Source organism: Arachis stenosperma, chromosome 2 (assembly GCF_014773155.1).
Source record: "Arachis stenosperma cultivar V10309 chromosome 2, arast.V10309.gnm1.PFL2, whole genome shotgun sequence".
NCBI classification, from domain to species: domain Eukaryota; kingdom Viridiplantae; phylum Streptophyta; class Magnoliopsida; order Fabales; family Fabaceae; genus Arachis; species Arachis stenosperma.
Window position 1 is genome coordinate 2,698,952 of NC_080378.1, and position 18,932 is coordinate 2,717,883.

At 35.8% G+C, this 18,932-nt stretch overlaps 2 protein-coding genes across 2 annotated transcripts; both read right to left on the minus strand.

Moving 5' to 3' along the window:
- Nucleotides 1-219: 219 nt before the first annotated feature.
- Nucleotides 220-2,889, minus strand: LOC130961220 (uncharacterized). Its single transcript, XM_057886970.1, has 2 exons — nucleotides 2,048-2,889; nucleotides 220-308 (listed from the first exon to the last, which is right to left on the minus strand). Exons 1-2 carry the CDS (start codon nucleotides 2,718-2,720, stop codon nucleotides 220-222), a joined length of 762 nt encoding a protein of 253 aa, XP_057742953.1. The 5' UTR covers nucleotides 2,721-2,889.
- On the minus strand, nucleotides 2,763-4,510 carry LOC130961221 (putative disease resistance protein RGA1). Its single transcript, XM_057886972.1, has 2 exons — nucleotides 3,089-4,510; nucleotides 2,763-2,943 (listed from the first exon to the last, which is right to left on the minus strand). Exons 1-2 carry the CDS (start codon nucleotides 4,432-4,434, stop codon nucleotides 2,763-2,765), a joined length of 1,527 nt encoding a protein of 508 aa, XP_057742955.1. The 5' UTR covers nucleotides 4,435-4,510.
- Nucleotides 4,511-18,932: the final 14,422 nt, after the last annotated feature.

The window sequence follows — 18,932 nt, forward strand, 5'->3', positions numbered from 1 at the left end:
TACTTTTGAACTATTTCATTTTGGATGACTGTAATAACTCTTACTATTGGTGCACTTTAGACAGCTTAATTAGTACTTTGGTCTGTGCTCTAACTCTTTTCTGCAGGATACAAGACTTTGTTTTTGTTGCTCTTATCCGCCCTTGATGACAAAAGGGGGAGTAAAATAGCAATAGGATAGGATAGTAGATCCTAGTACTTCTTACTTAATTTTGCTGCATTAATACTTGCTTTCACATACTGAATCTGTTTGCTGATGGTAATAGCTTGATGTTGGGCTGATTATGTGATGTTGCTCATTTGATATCCCTTGTACAAGATATATTGTACATAACTCTTTATTGTGCTTTTTTAAGTACAATGTGAAACAGGGACAAAGAAGAAAGCATAGATTCAGGGGGAGCTGTGCTTTTTTAAGTACATTGTGAAACAGGGATAAAGAAGAAAGCATAGATTCAGGGGGAGCTACTGTTGAAAAGGATAGGGGAGCAACATAAAATCAAAAGGAGTTTTCTAAACCTAACTCAAACTTATTTCCTTTTGATTATTGCTTAAATCATGTTTGTCATCAAGGGGGAGATTGTTGAGTTAAGAAATTAACTAAATTAATTAATGATGACAAACATTATTTTTGAGCAAAATAAATAATTAGTGTTGATTAATTATATCTACTTATTAACTAATTGTTTATTGTTGCAGGCCAAATGTTAATAGCCCAAATGGAATAAAAGGCATTCAGCAAAGAATATTGGGCTGAAAGCAAAATAAAGAGCCCAAGCAAAAGCAAAGGAAGAAACCAAAGAAATTGAATCGGGCCATGCATACTAATACCCGATCCAGCCCGAACTGGTTTCAGAATTGAAATTCCCTCTCTCTGCTTAACCAAAAGCAACGTTCTCCTTCCTTCTAATCAAGTCACATCAAGATTTCAGAAAAAGCAAGAAAGAGAAAGAGAAGAAAAGCTTCTTCCATAAGCCATTAACCAAAGAAGCAAGAGAGAGAGAGTTGAAGCTTGAAGCACAGAAGCTAAAACAGGAATCCCAAGCTAAATCAAGCTTAAGAAAGGTAAACCATATCATCTTGCATGCATCAGATCTTCATCCTTTCTTCCCTACTCTCTGCTCTATCCGAAAATGGCTTTGAAGGGAAAGTTGTTCTCTGCCCTATTCTGCTGTGTATCTACGGTTTTAATCAAAACTTGGAGACCAAGTTGGTGTTCAAGGGTTCAGATTTTGGTTGACCATTGGAAAACAAGTTTGGTTACTTCTTCATGGCTTTCGGTCAAGTTGGAAAGTCAGAGGCAAGGTTCCTCTTTGATGTTAAATAAGAAAAGTAAGCTTGTGGGTTGGTGAAGCTCAAGGCTCAGGTGTTGACCTTGGAAGAAGAACTCAACCACATGCAAGGAGACAAAAGAAGACTTTCTGCTCATTCAGAGGTAAGGAGAGCCTTCATGTTTTACTGATTGTAATGAACTTTTCTAAGCTTATCTTTCTGTAATTTCTTGAGAGAAAAGGCATTGTGAGAACGCTTAAGAAAAAGCCATGAGTAAAAAAAGGCTGAGAGAAACACTTGAGAAAAAAGCCTAGAGTTATTTTCTGATTTCTTTAGGTTGGTTAAGTGTCTTGTATCTTGTACCTGAAAGGTATCCCTTTCTTAGTTGGGTTAGCACTAAGAGGTATAGTTAGGTATTAGCATAGCCAATGTCAAGTTAGGTTAGAACTTGAGTATGAAAGGATTGGGTCAATCCTGTGTTATTGGTGTATGTAATACTGTTAACTATAGTGAAATTCTTCCATAGTTGTGGAGGAGACTGGATGTAGGTTGCATAGCACAAGGCAACCGAACCAGGATACTTGCTGGTGTTAGCTTTTCTTTTCTCTGCTGTGTTCTGTTTTCTGATATTCATGAGACAAAAATAAATTGTCTCATAAATTTCCGCTGCTGAGTTCAAACAGAATCAGAATTGCAAATTTGTTTTAAAAGGGTAATAACAGCAACTTAAAAGGAAGGCATAGATTCAACCCCCCCTTCTCTAAGCCTACCACAACCTTCAACCTCTTTGTAAACCACGTTGTCTGTCTCCTTAACTCTATCATCATCATGACATAGAAGTATCTTTAGACCTTTTTTATTTGTAACCCTTGAAACGGCAACATACAATTGTCCATGGGTAAAAACAAGTTTTTTTAATATCAAACCAACTTTCGATAACGATTGACCTTGACTTTTATTAATAGTCATTGCATAGGATACCATGATAGGGAATTGTCTGCGTTGGAATTTGAACAGTATCCTATGGTCGGATGGGCTTAAAGTCATCCTTGGAATGAACACCTTTTGACCTGCATTTTTTCCTGAGATGTTTTTTGCTTCTAATATGTGTTTTCCAAGCTTTGTGAGAACCATCCGGGTCCCATTGCACAAACCTGCAGAGTGATCGATGTTTCGAAGTAACATGACGGGAGTACCTACCTTAAGTGTTAAGTCGTGATTTGGCACCCCAGAGCACCTAATTGCGTTTAGAAGTCCAGGAGTGTGGACAGAAGCTAATATGTCATTATTGTTCTCTGTAGGGCATGCTTTGTCACTGCTGAAATATGTTTGTGCTTCAGTTGGGTTTAAACTCATCATGTACCTATTGATTTCATCAACCAACTCCAATGTGGGTGCGAGAATAGCTCGATCTTCAACTTGCATGTCACAGTTCATTCCGCTCATCATTTCTAGGTAAATTTCTCTACAAATAGCAACTATGGGATCATCTCACTCCTTTATGAGGATGTCATCTGAAATTTCAACATTATCCGCTCCATCCATAGATCTTCCACATCTCCCATCTCCAATGCTTAAAATCCAATCTGCAAACTCCTTTAGTTCTCTACAACTTTGATTGCCATTAGCCCCTTCTAGGCGCATATTCTTGGTAAGTGTCATCAACTTACAGCTATTCCAAATGTATGATGAATTAATTGTTGCATTTACAATCTCTTGTCTAGTCCCTTTAGGTATCACGGGTAATATTTGTCTAAAATCTCCTCCAAACACAATTGTCTTCCCTCCAAATGGTTGAAGCTAATTCTTCAAAACACTTGCAACGAACCTTTTCTAAACTCTCTCCTCTCTTTGGTAGCCTTAAAAGATCTTCAGCCATCCACAGCAAAAATAGTTCATTTTTCTCAAACTTATGATCTTTGGGAAACAAGGAACAATAAACGAAACAACGCTTCAAGTAAGGAGGTAGGTGGAAGTAGCTTATTAACAATGCTGGAATAATTTTACTATCTTTCATGGGAAATTCCCAGATGGCACTCCTTAAAATAGCTTTCCATTCTTCAGCATCATCCTCTCCTTGCAACAAGCGCCCAAGTGTTTCTACAGCTAATGGCAAGCCCTTACACTTGTTGACAATCTGTCTACCGATGTCCTCTAGCATTGGGTTCCCATTTGACTCCGGAAAACATGCATTGGCTGCAAACAATAACCAACAAGAATCTTGCGACAACTCATTAAGAAAGTAGGAGGAACATGTCTGAACGACTGAAGCAACCTCTTTAATGCGAGTTGTAATAAGAATTGTACTACCCTTAGCCCCACAGTGAAAAGACGTTATAAATTGCTTCCACTTATGGGCATCATCGCTCCAGACATCGTCTAGAACAATGAAGAACTTCTTTGCTGACAAGACTTCCTGCAGTTTATTTTGTAGCGAATTTAAAGTCCCGAGGGCACAAGAATTTTTAGTAATGTCCTCAATGGTTTTCTTTGTAATATCAGCAACATCAAATGTTTCAGAGATGCAGACCCATGCTTTCGGATCAAATCCTTCCACGACACTGTACACCCATTTGGCTAAGGTTGTTTTACCAACCCCACCCATGCCAACAACAGGAATCACAGATAACCGAGATTCACTGTTGTCATTTATTGTTTTGATTAAAGCTTGTTGATCATCCTCCCTGCCATATATGTTCCCTTCCATCAGACATGTGGTTTCTCGCCATGATGACGATGATGATGATGACAAGTTATTATCCTTAGTAGTCTTTTGAAGACTAAGGATATCTTTTTGACTTGCAAGAAATTCTATTCTTGCAACCACCCCTTCCATGTTATCTACCATCTTCCTATGTCGGTTGAGGAAGAAACTAGGTACCTCCTTTTGCGTGGCGGCTTTGGTGAGTACAGCGTCTAGAAAGTCATCAGCATCATAAACAGCATCTCTCAGACAGTTGAGCCAATCCCTCACACGATCGTCGCCCAGTTGCTTGTGCTCAGCATCATCAAGCACAGCTTCAGCAGCATACAGAGAAATTCTCAGCCTCTCAACCAAGCCGGGGTCAAGCTTCTTGCCCAAGACCTGGTTGACCGTATCCATTGTGAGCAACCTGTCAAAGACAATGTTAATGAAGCCAGAAAGGAAAGCTCCACTAGCCATGATATGATCTCAAACAAGTGATCAGAATTCGGGTATGAAGGAGAGTGAAAATGCAGATTTTGCAGGGTTTGTAACTGATGAACTGTGTGTAGGTGTATGAAAGCTTATTGTGAAGAAGTAGTTGTCAATAATTTGATGGCAAAAAGACAAAGACTGTTGACTCAATAAAAAAGTTGGTCTCCTTAATTAGTGGGAGTGTGTTGCTGGTTCTGTACTAATTTTATGTATTTGGAAGGAACGTAATTTTCATTTTTGCCTTTAATTCTTACTGTTTGTTACCTTTTATTTATTTTTTTTTTCAAAACTGTCATCATTATTTTTGCCTTTGATGTCAGATACATTATCATAATGAGCTGGTTGAGGGTCATGGTAAAATAATGATGCAGATGCAGTGCAATTGCTTTCCTCCTTCCAAGTTCCAATAATTCAGCTTCAGTCACTTTTTAGCTTAAAGACATTCACTTCAAGCCCTCATCTCTGTCCATGGAAAATTTGTATGAATTGAGTTATTTGAATTGCCTAGCTTCTAGCTGGCTCACACTAACTTTGTCCTTGATTCTAATTTATTTGATGGATGCAACATAATTGCATCTTGCTGGAAGTTTCAATTAATGTGTTATCTTATGACTTATGTGACCAGGCTCAATATTACAACTATACTAAATTATTAATCTCACTCAAATACATCAAATCGCATCAGTTATGGTGTATAGCATATTATATTAGTTACTACTCAGTATTAAATTAAGAGTTATGCTTCTATTTCAACTATTACAACTTTACAATTGATTATCAAGCAAAGTTATTGACTCAGTTGGATTCAAGAGCTTTCTCCCCCTCTAAAATACTCATAATTTTTTGTTTTTAATTCTGTCAAAGAAGCAACAAAATTTCAAGCGTTTCAACTTTTAAAATATAGTGACTGAAGGAGCTTCTATATAAGATAAAATAAACCCTCTTTTTGAGATACTCCTAAACAAATTACACGTTCAATTTTAAAGAGAATAATGTCTATAGGATCACGAGCTTATTTTGTTTTCTGAAGTACTGTTTTAATAGCTTTGAGTCATTCCCTTATTGGTTTTAATTTGTTGAACTTCATTGATAAGAACATTAGTTCATGGCATTATTGTTCTAACTAACTGGAAAAAGAAGACATACATCTAATGATATGTAAGAAATGCCCAAAATTCGAGTATTAATGACAACGGAAGGTACTTTATTTTTGTGTCATATATTTCCAAAGGGATTATTACAGCTGTTGTACCTACCTTTGATTAGAAGTTAGTTAATTTAACTGCTGCATGCTTGGTAAGATGTAGATTATCATAGCTTTAACATATAATAACACTACTTCAGCTAGGTTCAATGATCTTAATCATCATGGCTTTGAATTGTAAATTTAGCCAAAAAAATAAAAAATACAGTTCAAAATTGATATACATGAAAGCTGAAATCAGAAAACAGTGCTTCTGCATCCCAACACATTAATCCAGTTTACATCTCCACATATATGCATGTATAATGAAATCCCGAACATCTGTGAACTTTTACCTGCAAGACCATAAGCTTTTTTTTTTTGTTGACTAGAAACTAAGAAAGAAAAGACCATAAAGAATCAAATTTGAGTTGCTATATGGCCTATATAGCAATACCATTCAGCATAAACATGAAATAGTGGCAAAGGCAGAAACACAATTTTGTCATTAAGCGCATATAACTAATTCCTTCTCAGATCATGCTTCATTACTAATTCTTTTACCCAACAGAACAGGAAAAGTAAATTCGAGAATGGAATTGAGTAAAGTTACCAACTTGAAGCCAAAATAAGAAAACAACTCTATCCAGAAACACTAATACACAAATTAATAACATTTAAAGACTAAGTGCTTGTCATTACGAAAACCAAAGACACTTATCATTCTACAGTTTTCTGTTTATTTTATTTTCTACACCTTTTTGTGAGTATAAGCCCCCAAATAAAAATAAAGAAAACTAAGACATTATAGGGAGGGAGGGGTCAAACTTTTTTTTCTATTGGAAAAATCTTCTATACTTAATATTTATATCATCTTATATTTATATATAGGGAGGGTATATTGTAAAACTTAAAAACAAATCTCAAAATAGAAATTGAATTCAACTTTCAAAATCTATCAATTTAATATAATTAAATTTATAGAATAAAATCACAAAATAAAAAAAATAGTAATAGAAAAATGAATTTAAATATTTAATAGGAGTAATATATTCAGATTTATAGATTTTATTAATCTATTAAATTTCGAATCTATTCGAAATCCTCTATAAAGATTCTCTTCTCAAATTGAATACTATTCAATATTATTCTATTTATTTATTCTATTTATACGACTAATTTCTACGATTAATCCTTTTATATTATAAGTATTAATATAGAAGGGCATAGTACAGCAGTTATGTTGGATCACTGTTTTGATTTTAGGATCAGGATTGCAAGTATATTTAACAAACTGAAATGACACCAAAAAATGAAATTGCAAAAGAGGAAGTTAAAAACAGCAGTGCAGTTAGTTAGAAGTGATCACAAGATAAAATTATGGAAAGGAAAACAAAGTAATGATACCAACAAGGCAACAACAAAACCTTTTAACTGCTACTCCAACTTCATAAATAAAAAAGATTTATATTTTTTGTATTTATATGTTTTATATTTATTATTTAAAAATAAAAAATTATATTTTTCATTTAAAGCATCGTATATTAAAAGATATTTATTTATTTATGTACTAGTGATGTCTAGTGTATTCTATAATTATTATGGTCTATCAATATTCTTTTTTTTATAGTAGTTTTGATTTATAATTAATGAAATCCAATCTATTCTTAATATATAAAAGTAGATATATAAGTATGCACCACATTACTTTTGAGATATTTCTTTTCTCCTATTAATGTCATGTCAGCAATATTGCTTACTTGGCACAACTTTAGAATCAACCACTCAATTCTTACCAAATCAACTATTATTTCCAAATCAGCAAAAAAATAAAATATACAAATAAAAAACTAAAAAATAGAATTCAATAAATTTGTAACATACAAATAGATTGAATTCATATTCCTATATTTATTATATCTTACCGTTATAAACATACATAAATTTATAACCGCAATAATTAATTTATAATTTTATAAATAACTCACTAAAGGTAATAAATATCCATATACAAATGTCATAATAATATTTTAATCATAATAAATTTTACGTTATAAGTATTTAAATTCCATACCATTTAAACTACATATATAAGTCTCTTATCACTATTCCTTCACATAACATCAAATTTAGCACAAAAAATTTATTTTCGAACTGCACATTTCAAACTTACTCAATAGAGCATCATTCTTTCAGAGCAGATAACTATCCAAGATCTAATGGCCATGCAATGAGAATTTGATGATCAGGTATGACAAAAAAAATACAACATACATCATACATTCATACTTACTCAAATACCATATACCTAATGATAACATAAATTGAATATTGGAATAGGAAAATATCTTCACAATTTTAGCAACTATAAACAAAATTGATGACAAATTAGGATGAAACTATGTTAAATGTGAAAAGTGTCAGTAGAAAGCATACAAAAAAAAAAAAAGGAACAACTACGTTTGTGGCACATGTAATCAAACACCACAATATCCAACAATAAGGTAACTCTATATACTTTTCATAATCTCATCTATCAAATTATTAGTTGCTAATCCAATACTTATTTTAGGTTCAGAATTCAATTAAAGGTTTCAGATCAAAGTGTTACAACAACTTTTGTATTATTCGATGGCGACGCAAAAAACTTATTGGGTACAACTGCTTCAAATCTAATGACATTTTAGAAAAATAATGAATTGAAGCACCACCCCATCAAGAGATTAAAGAGAAAGAAAACCATACAAATTCAAGACACATTTTCGGAAGAAAAACATACATACAAAGATGGAACCAAATAACACAATAGAAAGTGCATCAAACTCAACAATTCATAAAGAACATGTCTTCACAATAACCTACGACAAAAAGAAGAAAGCATCAACTCTAACAATTAACAAAAAAAAGGAGGACAAACGCCACATAAGATGACTAAGTCCATCAACTAAAACAAATGCAAAAATTAAACCACCAAATAAAAATATCACTTTGTACAACTCCAATATCTAAAATTGTACAACTCCAATATCTAAAATTTTTGTACTACAAATTATTTAAAATAAAACATCTTTTAAATTTAATTTCAATTTACACATATTTAATTTATTTCTATAAAATATAACAATTTTTAATATTTATTATATACTATCATTAATTTACCATCCGCGCATCGCGCGGATCTCATTCTAGTGATTTATAACAGTAAGGCACATTCAATAAGCACAAAGTTGTTATTTTAGACATATCCGACTAAAAGAATCCATAAAGTTGACTAGAAAACTTTTAATTTTTTTTTTGGGTTGATTATATATGAATGGAAGAGTACACTTTGATTATATATGAATAAAAGAGTACGCTAAGGCTAAAAATGTAGCCTGTGACATAAATAAGATATATAGCTATCCAATGTATAAACAATTTAAATCATATAATAAGAAAAGAAAACTTCTTAAACAAATATAATAGTTATATCTATTCTTAATATATAAAAGTAGATACATAAGTTTACTTACATTACTTTTAAGCTATTTCTCTTCTCCTACTAACGCCATGTCAGCAGCATCGCTTATTTGCCAAAATTTTAGAATCAACCACTTAAATCTTGTCAAATCAGCTATTATTTCCCAATTAAAAAAAAATAAAAATATACAAAAAAACTAAAAAACACAATAAAAACCAACAGCTTAACACAATAAATAATTTTTTCTAAATCAATCCTTATTTCTAAAACAACAAAAACACAAATTAACATTTGGCCAGAAAAAAAAAACTGGAATAACCAAAGAGCCTATTACCTTTCTCATACTTCTCGAATTCCTGCATCCTCTTCCGGTTCCATGAGCCATTGCGCTTTTCTCGAAACAAATTGTCCATCACGATGTCCATCTCCGGCAGAGCCGTATTGCATAAATTGCAGAAATCAGGCCAAACTCCAATCCTCCTATTGCGGCTTCCCTGCCGGAGCTTGATTCCAGATCCCAGGTATTTTTCTATAGATTTTTTAATTTTCCCTTCACTCTTCTCATTCTGTTCAATAACATTTTCAATAGCCCTATTTATTTGTAATTAATAGTAATATTTTAATTATGAAATCATTGCAAGTAGCACAGATTTATGTATTCCTCTTTTTTAACGGGTTCTATCCAACAGTCACAACCAAAATTAATGTCTATTTAAAATTATTGCTCCCTATATACTGTCCATTGCAATATTTGAGCATCAAATTATAAATTGTTATTCTACATGTAGAGTACTGCTTTCACAATTTAGTTGGAATGGATTATCATTCTTTGACCATGTCTTATTCTCTTTGTTGTAGAAGAATTTTCAGTGGCAATGACAGAGTGGAAGATTTAATATCCAAAATAGCTAGATTAAAGAGGCGGAGAGCAATCCTTTCGAAAAAAGAAGACAAGAGGATATGTGCCTTGTAACACCCTAATTAGTCTAAGCCTTACTTCACATTGTAAAGCAAAGGTTAATCAAAGGTTACGACAGTTCTAAGCTTATACATATATTATATAGAAAGAATTAATAATATCTAGAAGCCCGATGAAAGGTATAGCTCAAAAACAGGATTTGAAAAGCGAAAAACATACTATCGAAGCTACTAACTTAAAGCACAAAAAAAAAAAAACAGATATAATATAACAAAATATAGTGATATAATATCATAAGAATCTAGCCACGGCTCGCGAAGTTTAAGTTGGCTAGCCATATACAGACCATATATGAAACCAGACAGTAAAAATAGCTTATACAAGTTTTGGTCTCTCAAATACAAGCCTCTAGGCAAAACAAAATACAAAAGCGAGAGACATAGTCAAAATAAACAAAAGACTACAAAATATATCCAGATCCTCCGCTCCTGTCACCAACCAGACAAATCGAGATGGGTTGCGACCTGCATCTGAAACACACAACAGAAATATGGTATGAGAACCGGAGGTTCTCAACATGGTAACAGTGCCTAGTGATGTAGGATATAAGAACCTGGGACAACTGCCAACCCGACACATCTCCATGGAGATGTTGCCCTTTGGAATCATGGTGTGGGAACCCCCGAGATATAGTGCTCGGATCACTGTCCAAGATTTTGCGCCTGCACGCTCTGATGATCCGAAGGGATGCGAGCGGGATCTATTGCCTCCGACCTCACATCTAAGCGCAAGCGGGACGAACCACCGCCCTTACGCCGCCGCCGCTACCTCGAAAGGCGGGATCCAACCTCGGCCCCCTGCCGGGCGCATAGTGTCTCAAAATCTCAATAAGAAGTAGTGCAGTGGTTTTCAAAAACATTTTTAGTATAAGATGGATTCATCACTTCATTTAGAGTCCTCGACTCTTTTCAACCACTGTTCATTCACATCACAGTTCCGAACTCAACAGTTCCTTAATCCTCATCTCATTCATTAACCATTCATCACATAATGTTAAACCACCTTCAGTACGCCAGAAGCCTAGTCCTCCGTTTTCTAAATTTCCAAATAATAGCGTCTAAAACCCTTAAATATTTTCCCATGTTTGAGTATCCAAAAATATGTCCAAAAGTCTTAAAAAGGTGTTATAGAAGCTTACAACATCTTCGGGAAGGTGATATAGTTGAAAACAAGCAAAATTTGAGAAACAGGGCGTGTGCGTCCGCACAGGGGTATGCGTGCGCACGCCCAGGAAAATTTTTAAAAGTGTGCGTACACACAGGTGTCAAAACTTAAAAGGTCTGTTCACTCGCACAACTTGTGCCAGCGCCCCCAACAGACTGGCATCCCCAACGTGTGCGTGCGCACAAGCTGTGCCAGCGCTACAAGCAGATTGCCTGCCTCTACGTGTGCAGACGCACAGGTCTGCGCGTGCGCACATGTCAAGATTTTCGCAGAGTGTGCGTGCGCACAGGACTGTGCGTGCGCACATACCAGAAAACATAAAATTCTGTAACTTTGCAGAATTTCAGATTTTTAACACCAACTTTGAATGATCATAACTTCCTCTATAAAATTCTAATTTTCACAAACTTTATATTGCTTTAAAGGGTTTTCAAAGGTCTTTAGATCTAAAGAAATTTCAACCAATTTTGCAAACCGAGACAAAAGTTATGATCAGACAAAGTTCATCAAAACTCAACTTTTACCTAACATCACACATTCCTCAATTCCTTTATAGAACACAACCAAAACCAAACCAAACCATTCCAAACTCCAGTTTTCATCAAAATCAAACCTCTGTGTCATATTATACCAAAATTATCACATTTTTCCTTCACCTTTCCTCATCCACAACATCAACATCAATATATCACATATATCAAACCTCATTAACAATTTTCCAACTACATTACTAATCAATCAACATCAATATCACATTTATCAACACAATTTGCTCCTCAACTTCACAAATCATTCATCATCATCATATCACTATCAATTAACATAACCCAACTCAACAATCATCAATTAATCATAAATCACCACATACCATCATTCAACAACTCAACAACCATATAAATTCAACCTATCTTATGGGTCAATAGCCTAAGTGTCCATGAATATTATATACTACATAGAGGAAACTGAAACCATACCTTGGCCGATTCCCTTTATGAACCAAAAGAGCTTTCAACCAAAATCCAACCACCAATGTAACTCCAACAAGCTCCAAACTCACAATAATCAAGCTATATACATATAAATCACCACAAAATCAACCTAGGACTCAACATCAATCAAAAGTTCACAAGATTTCAAAGCCTCTTACCTTGTTCAACAATGTTGGTAGCCAAAACCCAATGCTAAGCAAGGATTAGAGTGAACCTAAACATCCAAAATCACAAAAAAAATTTTAACCCAAAGCCCTAAAAATCCGAAATTTTGGAGAGAAGAACCGAGAGGATTTCGAGTTTACCTCTAGAGTTTCTTGAATGAGTTTTGTAGAACTCTTCACAAGGAACGCGTAGCCACTGACGGCACGCAAATCGGAGCTCTATAGCTCAAGATATGAGCTAGAGAAGAAGAGGATGAATAATGCTCTTGGGGTTTCTCTTCTTCTTCTTGTTCTCTTCAGCTGTGTGAGTGTGTTTACGTGAGTGTTTGATGAGCGGATATTTTGTACGCTTTTTGGGGGTAATTTCATGTAGATTTTAGCATGTTTCAGTTAGTTTTTAGTAAAATAATATTAGTTTTTAGGCAAAAATCATATTTCTGGACTTTACTATGAGTTTGTGTGTTTTTCTGTGATTTCAGGTATTTTCTGGCTGAAATTGAGGGAGCGGAGCAAAAATCTGACTTAGGCTGAAAAAGGACTGCTGATGTTGTTGGATCCTGACCTCCCTGCACTCGAAATGGATTTTCTGGAGCTACAGGAGTCCAATTGGCGCGCTCTCAACGGCGTTGGAAAGTAGACATCCAGGGCTTTCCAGCAATATATAATAGTCCATACTTTGCGCAAGGATAGACGACGTAACTTGGCGTTGAACTCCAAGTACACGCTGCTGTCTGGAGTTAAACGCCAGAAAAACGTCATGATCCGGAGTTGAACGCCCAAAACACGTCAAAACCTGGAGTTTGACGCCAAGAAAGGCCTCCACACGTGGAAAGCATTAGTCTCAGCCCCAGCACACACCAAGTGGGCCCCAGAAGTGGATTTCTGCACTAATTATCTTAGTTTATCCATTTTCCGTAAACCTAGGTTACTAGTTTACTATTTAAACAACTTTTACAGACATTCCTTGTACCTCATGACAATTTCAGATCTGAATTACATTCTTTGTGACGGCATGAGTCTCTAAACTCCATTGTTGGGGGTGAGGAGCTCTGCAGCGTCTCGATGATTTAATACAATTCCTTTGTTTTCCATTCAAACACGCTTGTTCTTATCTAAGATGTTTATTCGCGCTTAACTGTGGAGAAGGTGATGATCTGTGACACTCATCACCTTCCTCAACCCATGAACGTGTGCCTGACAACCACCTCCGTTCTACATCAGATTGAATGAATATCTCTTAGATTCCCCAACAGAATCTTCGTGGTATAAGCCGGATTGATGGCAGCATTCATGAGAATCCGGAAGGTCTAAACCTTGTCTGTGGTATTCCGAGTAGGATTCTGGGATTGAATGACTGTGATGTGCTTCAAACTTTAACCTGCTGGGCGTTAGTGACAAACGCAAAAGAGGGATTCTATTCCAGTAGGAGCGGGAACCAACCGGTGATTGGCCGTACTGTGACAGAGTGCGTGCATTAGCTTTCACTGCGAGGATGGGAAGTAGCCACTGACGACGGTGACACCCTACAAAGAGCTTGCCATGGAAGGAACCTGCGTGTGAGAAGAGGATTCCAAGGAAGAGTTGAAGTCAGAGGACAAAGCATCTCCAAAACTCCAAATATTCTCCATTACTGCACAACAAGTAACGCTAGTACTCTTTATTATTCCAATATATTTCATAATCTTTTATAAACAAATAACTCTATTGTTCAAGTAGCCCAAACACTTTTGTTGACATCCTAACTAAGACAAATAAAATAAACATTGATTGCTTCAAACCAATAATCTCTGTGGATTCGACCCTTACTCACATAAGGTATTACTTGGACGACCCAGTACACTTGCTGGTTAGTTGAACGGAATTGTGAAAGGGAAATAATCAGTTAGTTGAGTTGGTTTAACTTTTTGGCACATGCCAAGGAGCCACTAATCAAGAATCACAATTTCGTCCACCAAGTTTTTGGCGCCGTTGCCGGGGATTATTGAGTTTGGACAATTGAAGGCTTATTTTATTTCTTAGATTAGGAATAATTTATTTTTATTTTTATTTTTTATTGTTATAGAGTCATTAAATCTTGATAGGATAGTTTATTTTCAAAAAAATTTCTTTTCAAAAATATTATTTTTCTTAATTAATTGTTAAATTTTCGTGAGTTTAGTGTCTTGTTCTAAGTTTGGTGTCAATTGCATATCTCATATTTTCTTTTAAAATTTTCGACTTGTGTTCTTTGTTCTTCATTGATCTTCAAGTTGTTCTTGCTTATTTTTCTTGTTTGATCTTGAGTTTTTCTTGTTCTGTGTCTTTTCTTGTTTTCTTGTGCTTTTTCAAAACATTAGTTTTCAAAAATTTAGTTTATCCATAAAAATAATACATCTTTAAAATACATTACATTTTTAATTCAGTTGGTTATAGTGTTGGCTTATGTTCTTGGCAATTGGGCACCAGTTCTTTTGAAAATCTTTTTCAAAAATAATTTTTCTTGGTTTAATCTGTGCCAAACTTTAAGTTTGGTGTTTTCTTGTTAATTTTAATATAATTTTCGAAAATTTGTCTTGGTTTTCTAAAAATTTTAAGTTTGGTGTTCTTTCTTGTGTTCTTGGTGTTCTTGTGAATCTTCAAGGTGTTCTTGAGTTTTTCTTGTGTCTTGATCTTAAAATTTTTAAGTTTGGTGTTCCTTGGTGTTTTCCCTCCAAAAATTTTCGAAAATTAAGGAGCATTAGATCTAAAAATTTTAAGTCTTGTGTCTATTGTGTGTTTTTCTCTTTCATCATAAAATTTCAAAATTCAAAAAAAAAATTTTTGTTTTTCTAACTAATTTTGAACTATTTTTTTCGAAAATCATTTATAAAAATTCAATTTTCAATTTTAAAATATCTCCACTTTCTTTTATTTATTTCGTTTTTATTTTATTTTTTTAAAAAAAAATTAATAAAAAAAATATATATATATATATATATATTTTAACTACTTTTTTTTTATATATTGTTATTACTTATTCCATTTTTTTTAAAATTAACATATAAATTCTCAACTTGTATTCCATTATGGAAGTAAGTTTGAATGGACAGTCCAAGAGGACTCTGGGGTCATATGCCAACCCCACTACTGCTTCATATGGGAGTAGTATCTGTATACCCTCCATTGGAGTTAGTAGCTTTGAGCTGAATCCTCAGATTATCATGGTGCAGCAAAACTGCCAGTATTCTGGTCTTCCACATGAAGAACCTACAGAGTTTCTGCACAATTTCTGCAAATTGCTGATACAGTACATGATAAGGAAGTAGATCAGGATGTCTACAGACTATTACTGTTTCCATTTGCTGTAAAAGATCAAGCTAAGAGGTGGTTAAACAACCAACCTAAGAACAGCATAAAAACATGGAAACAGCTGTCAGAAAAATTCCTGAATCACTATTTCCCTCCCAAACGGATGACACAGCTAAGGCTAAACATCCAAGGCTTCAAACAAGGAGATAATGAATCCCTTTATGATGCTTGGGAGAGATACAGAGAGATGCTAAGAAAATGCCCCTCTGAAATATTTTCAGAATGGGTGCAATTAGACATCTTCTACTATGGGCTTACAGAAAAAGCTCAGATTTCTCTAGACCACTCGGCTGGTGGATCTATACACATGAGAAAAACAATTGAAGAAGCTCAAGAGCTTATTGATACAGTTGCCAGAAATCAGCATCTGTATCTAAGCAGTAAATCTTCCATGAAAGGAGAAGCTAAAACAGTAACTGCAGAACTCAATCCGGTGGATCAGGCTAATGAATTTAATCAGCAATTAGACTTTCTAACTCAGCAGCTAGCCGAATTCAAGGAGATATTACAGGAAACAAGAATGGCAAACAGGAACATGGAAGTGCAATTAAAGCAAACAGAAAAACAACTGTCAAAACAAATAGCAGAAGAATGCCAAGCAGTTCAATTAAGAAGTGGGAAAACATTAAATACCTCACTTCAAAGCAGCAAGAAGCAAGGAAATGAACGAATAGCTAATCAAAATCCCTCTGAGGACAAGCAGAGCCCAGAAAGGGATAAAGCTGGCGCTGAACGCCCAGACCATGCTGATTCCTGGCGTTCAACGCCAGAAACAAGCTTGAATCTGGCATTGAACGCCCAAAAGGAGCATGGTTCTGGCGTTCAAACGCCAGTAACAAGCAAGGAAGTGGCGTCTAACGCCACTCCAGCTCATACCTCTGGCATTCAAATGCCAGTAGGGAATCAGTCACATACAAGTGCTGATAACAAGGCTTCCCAACCCACTTCTGTAGGTAATAAACCTGCAGCAACTAAGGTTGAGGAATACAGAGCCAAAATGCCTTATCCTCAAAAACTCTACCAAGCGGAACAGGATAAGCAATTTGCCCGCTTTGCAGACTATCTCAGGACTCTTGAAATAAAGATTCCGTTTGCAGAAGCACTTGAGCAAATACCCTCTTATGCTAAGTTCATGAAAGAGATCTTAAGTCATAAGAAGGATTGGAGGGAGACTGAAAAGGTTTACCTCACTGAAGAATGCAGTGCAGTCATTCTGAAAAGCTTACTTGAGAAGCTTAAAGACCCTGGGAGCTTTATGATACCATGCACATTAGAAGGTAATTGCACCAAGCAAGCTTTATGTGACCTTGAGGCAAGTATCAACCTAATACCTGCATCTACTATCAGAAAGCTTGGTTTAACTGAAGAAATCAAACCAACCAGGATATGTCTTCAACTTGCTGATGGCTCCATTAAATACCCATCAGGCGTAATTGAAGACATGATTGTCAAGGTTGGGCCATTTGCCTTTCCTACTAACTTTGTGGTGCTGGAAATGGAGGAGCACAAGAGTGCAACTCTCATTCTAGGAAGACCTTTCCTAGCAACTGGCCGAACCCTCATTGATGTCCAAAAAGGAGAAGTAACCTTGAGAGTCAATGAGGAGGAATTTAAGTTGAATGTGGTCAAAGCCATGCAACATCCAGATACCCCAAATGACTGCATGAGTGTTGACATGATTGATTCTCTGGTAAGAGAGGTCAATATGGCTGAGAGTATCGAATCAGAGCTAGAGGACATCTTTAAAGATGTTCAACCTGATTTGGAGGAGTCAGAGAAGATAATAGAACCTCTGAAAATCCCTCAAGAAGAGGAGAAACCTCCAAAACCCGAACTCAAACCATTACCACCATCCTTGAAATATGCATTTCTGGGAGAAGGTGATACCTTTCCTGTAATTATAAGCTCTACCTTAGAGCCACAGGAAGAGGAAGCACTAATTCAAGTGCTAAGGACACACAAGACAGCTCTTGGGTGGTCCATCAGTGATCTTAAGGGTATTAGCCCAGCCAGATGCATGCACAAGATCTTGTTGGAGGATGACGCCAAACCAGTGGTTCAACCACAAAGGCGGCTGAATCCAGCTATGAAAGAAGTGGTGCAGAAAGAGGTCACTAAATTACTAGAGGCTGGGATTATTTATCCTATCTCTGACAGCCCCTGGGTGAGCCCTGTCCAAGTTGTCCCAAAGAAAGGAGGCATGACAGTGGTTCATAATGAAAAAAATGAACTGGTTCCTACAAGGACAGTTACAGGGTGGCGTATGTGCATTGATTACAGAAGGCTCAATACAGCCACCAGAAAGGATCATTTTCCTTTACCATTCATAGACCAGATGCTAGAAAGACTAGCAGGTCATGAATACTACTGCTTCCTGGATGGATATTCAGGTTATAATCAAATTGCAGTAGATCCCCAGGATCAGGAGAAAACGGCATTCACATGCCCATCTGGAGTATTTGCATACAGAAGGATGCCATTTGGCCTGTGCAATGCACCTGCAACTTTTCAGAGGTGCATGCTCTCAATTTTCTCTGACATGGTGGAAAAATTCCTGGAAGTCTTCATGGATGACTTTTCAGTATTTGGAGACTCATTCAGCTCCTGCCTTAACCATTTAGCACTTGTTCTGAAAAGATGCCAAGAGACTAACCTGGTTTTAAACTGGGAAAATGTCACTTTATGGTGACTGAAGGAATTGTCCTTGGGCACAAAATTTCGAACAAGGGGATAGAGGTGGACCAAGCTAAAGTAGAGGTAATTGAAAAATTACCACCACCTGCTAATGTTAAGGCAATCAGAAGCTTTCTGGGGCATGCGGGATTCTATAGGAGGTTTATAAAGGACTTTTCAAAAATCGCCAAATCTCTGAGCAACCTGCTAGCTGCTGACACGCCATTTATCTTTGATAAAGAGTGTCTGCAGGCATTTGAGACCCTGAAAGCTAAATTGGTCTCAGCACCAATCATCTCTGCACCAGACTGGACATTGCCATTTGAATTAATGTGTGATGCCAGTGACCATGCCATTGGTGCAGTGTTGGGACAAAGGCATGACAAGCTTCTGCATGTCATTTATTATGCTAGCCGTGTTTTAAATGATGCACAGAAAAATACACAACCACAGAAAAGGAGCTACTTGCAGTGGTTTACGCCATTGACAAATTCAGATCCTATTTAGTAGGATCAAAAGTGATTGTGTATACAGATCATGCTGC

Excerpts from the sequence above, each read along its gene's own strand:
- LOC130961220 (XM_057886970.1), bottom strand. The coding sequence starts at position 2,720 with ATGATGAGCGGAATGAACTGTGACATGCAAGTTGAAGATCGAGCTATT. Across the intron at positions 309-2,047 it reads GGTTTACAAAGAGGTTGAAG|GGATATCAAATGAGCAACAT; the intron begins GTTGTGGTAGGC and ends ATCTTGTACAAG.
- LOC130961221 (XM_057886972.1), bottom strand. The coding sequence starts at position 4,434 with ATGGCTAGTGGAGCTTTCCTTTCTGGCTTCATTAACATTGTCTTTGAC. Across the intron at positions 2,944-3,088 it reads TTAGAAAAGGTTCGTTGCAA|CTGTAAGTTGATGACACTTA; the intron begins GTGTTTTGAAGA and ends CATTTGGAATAG.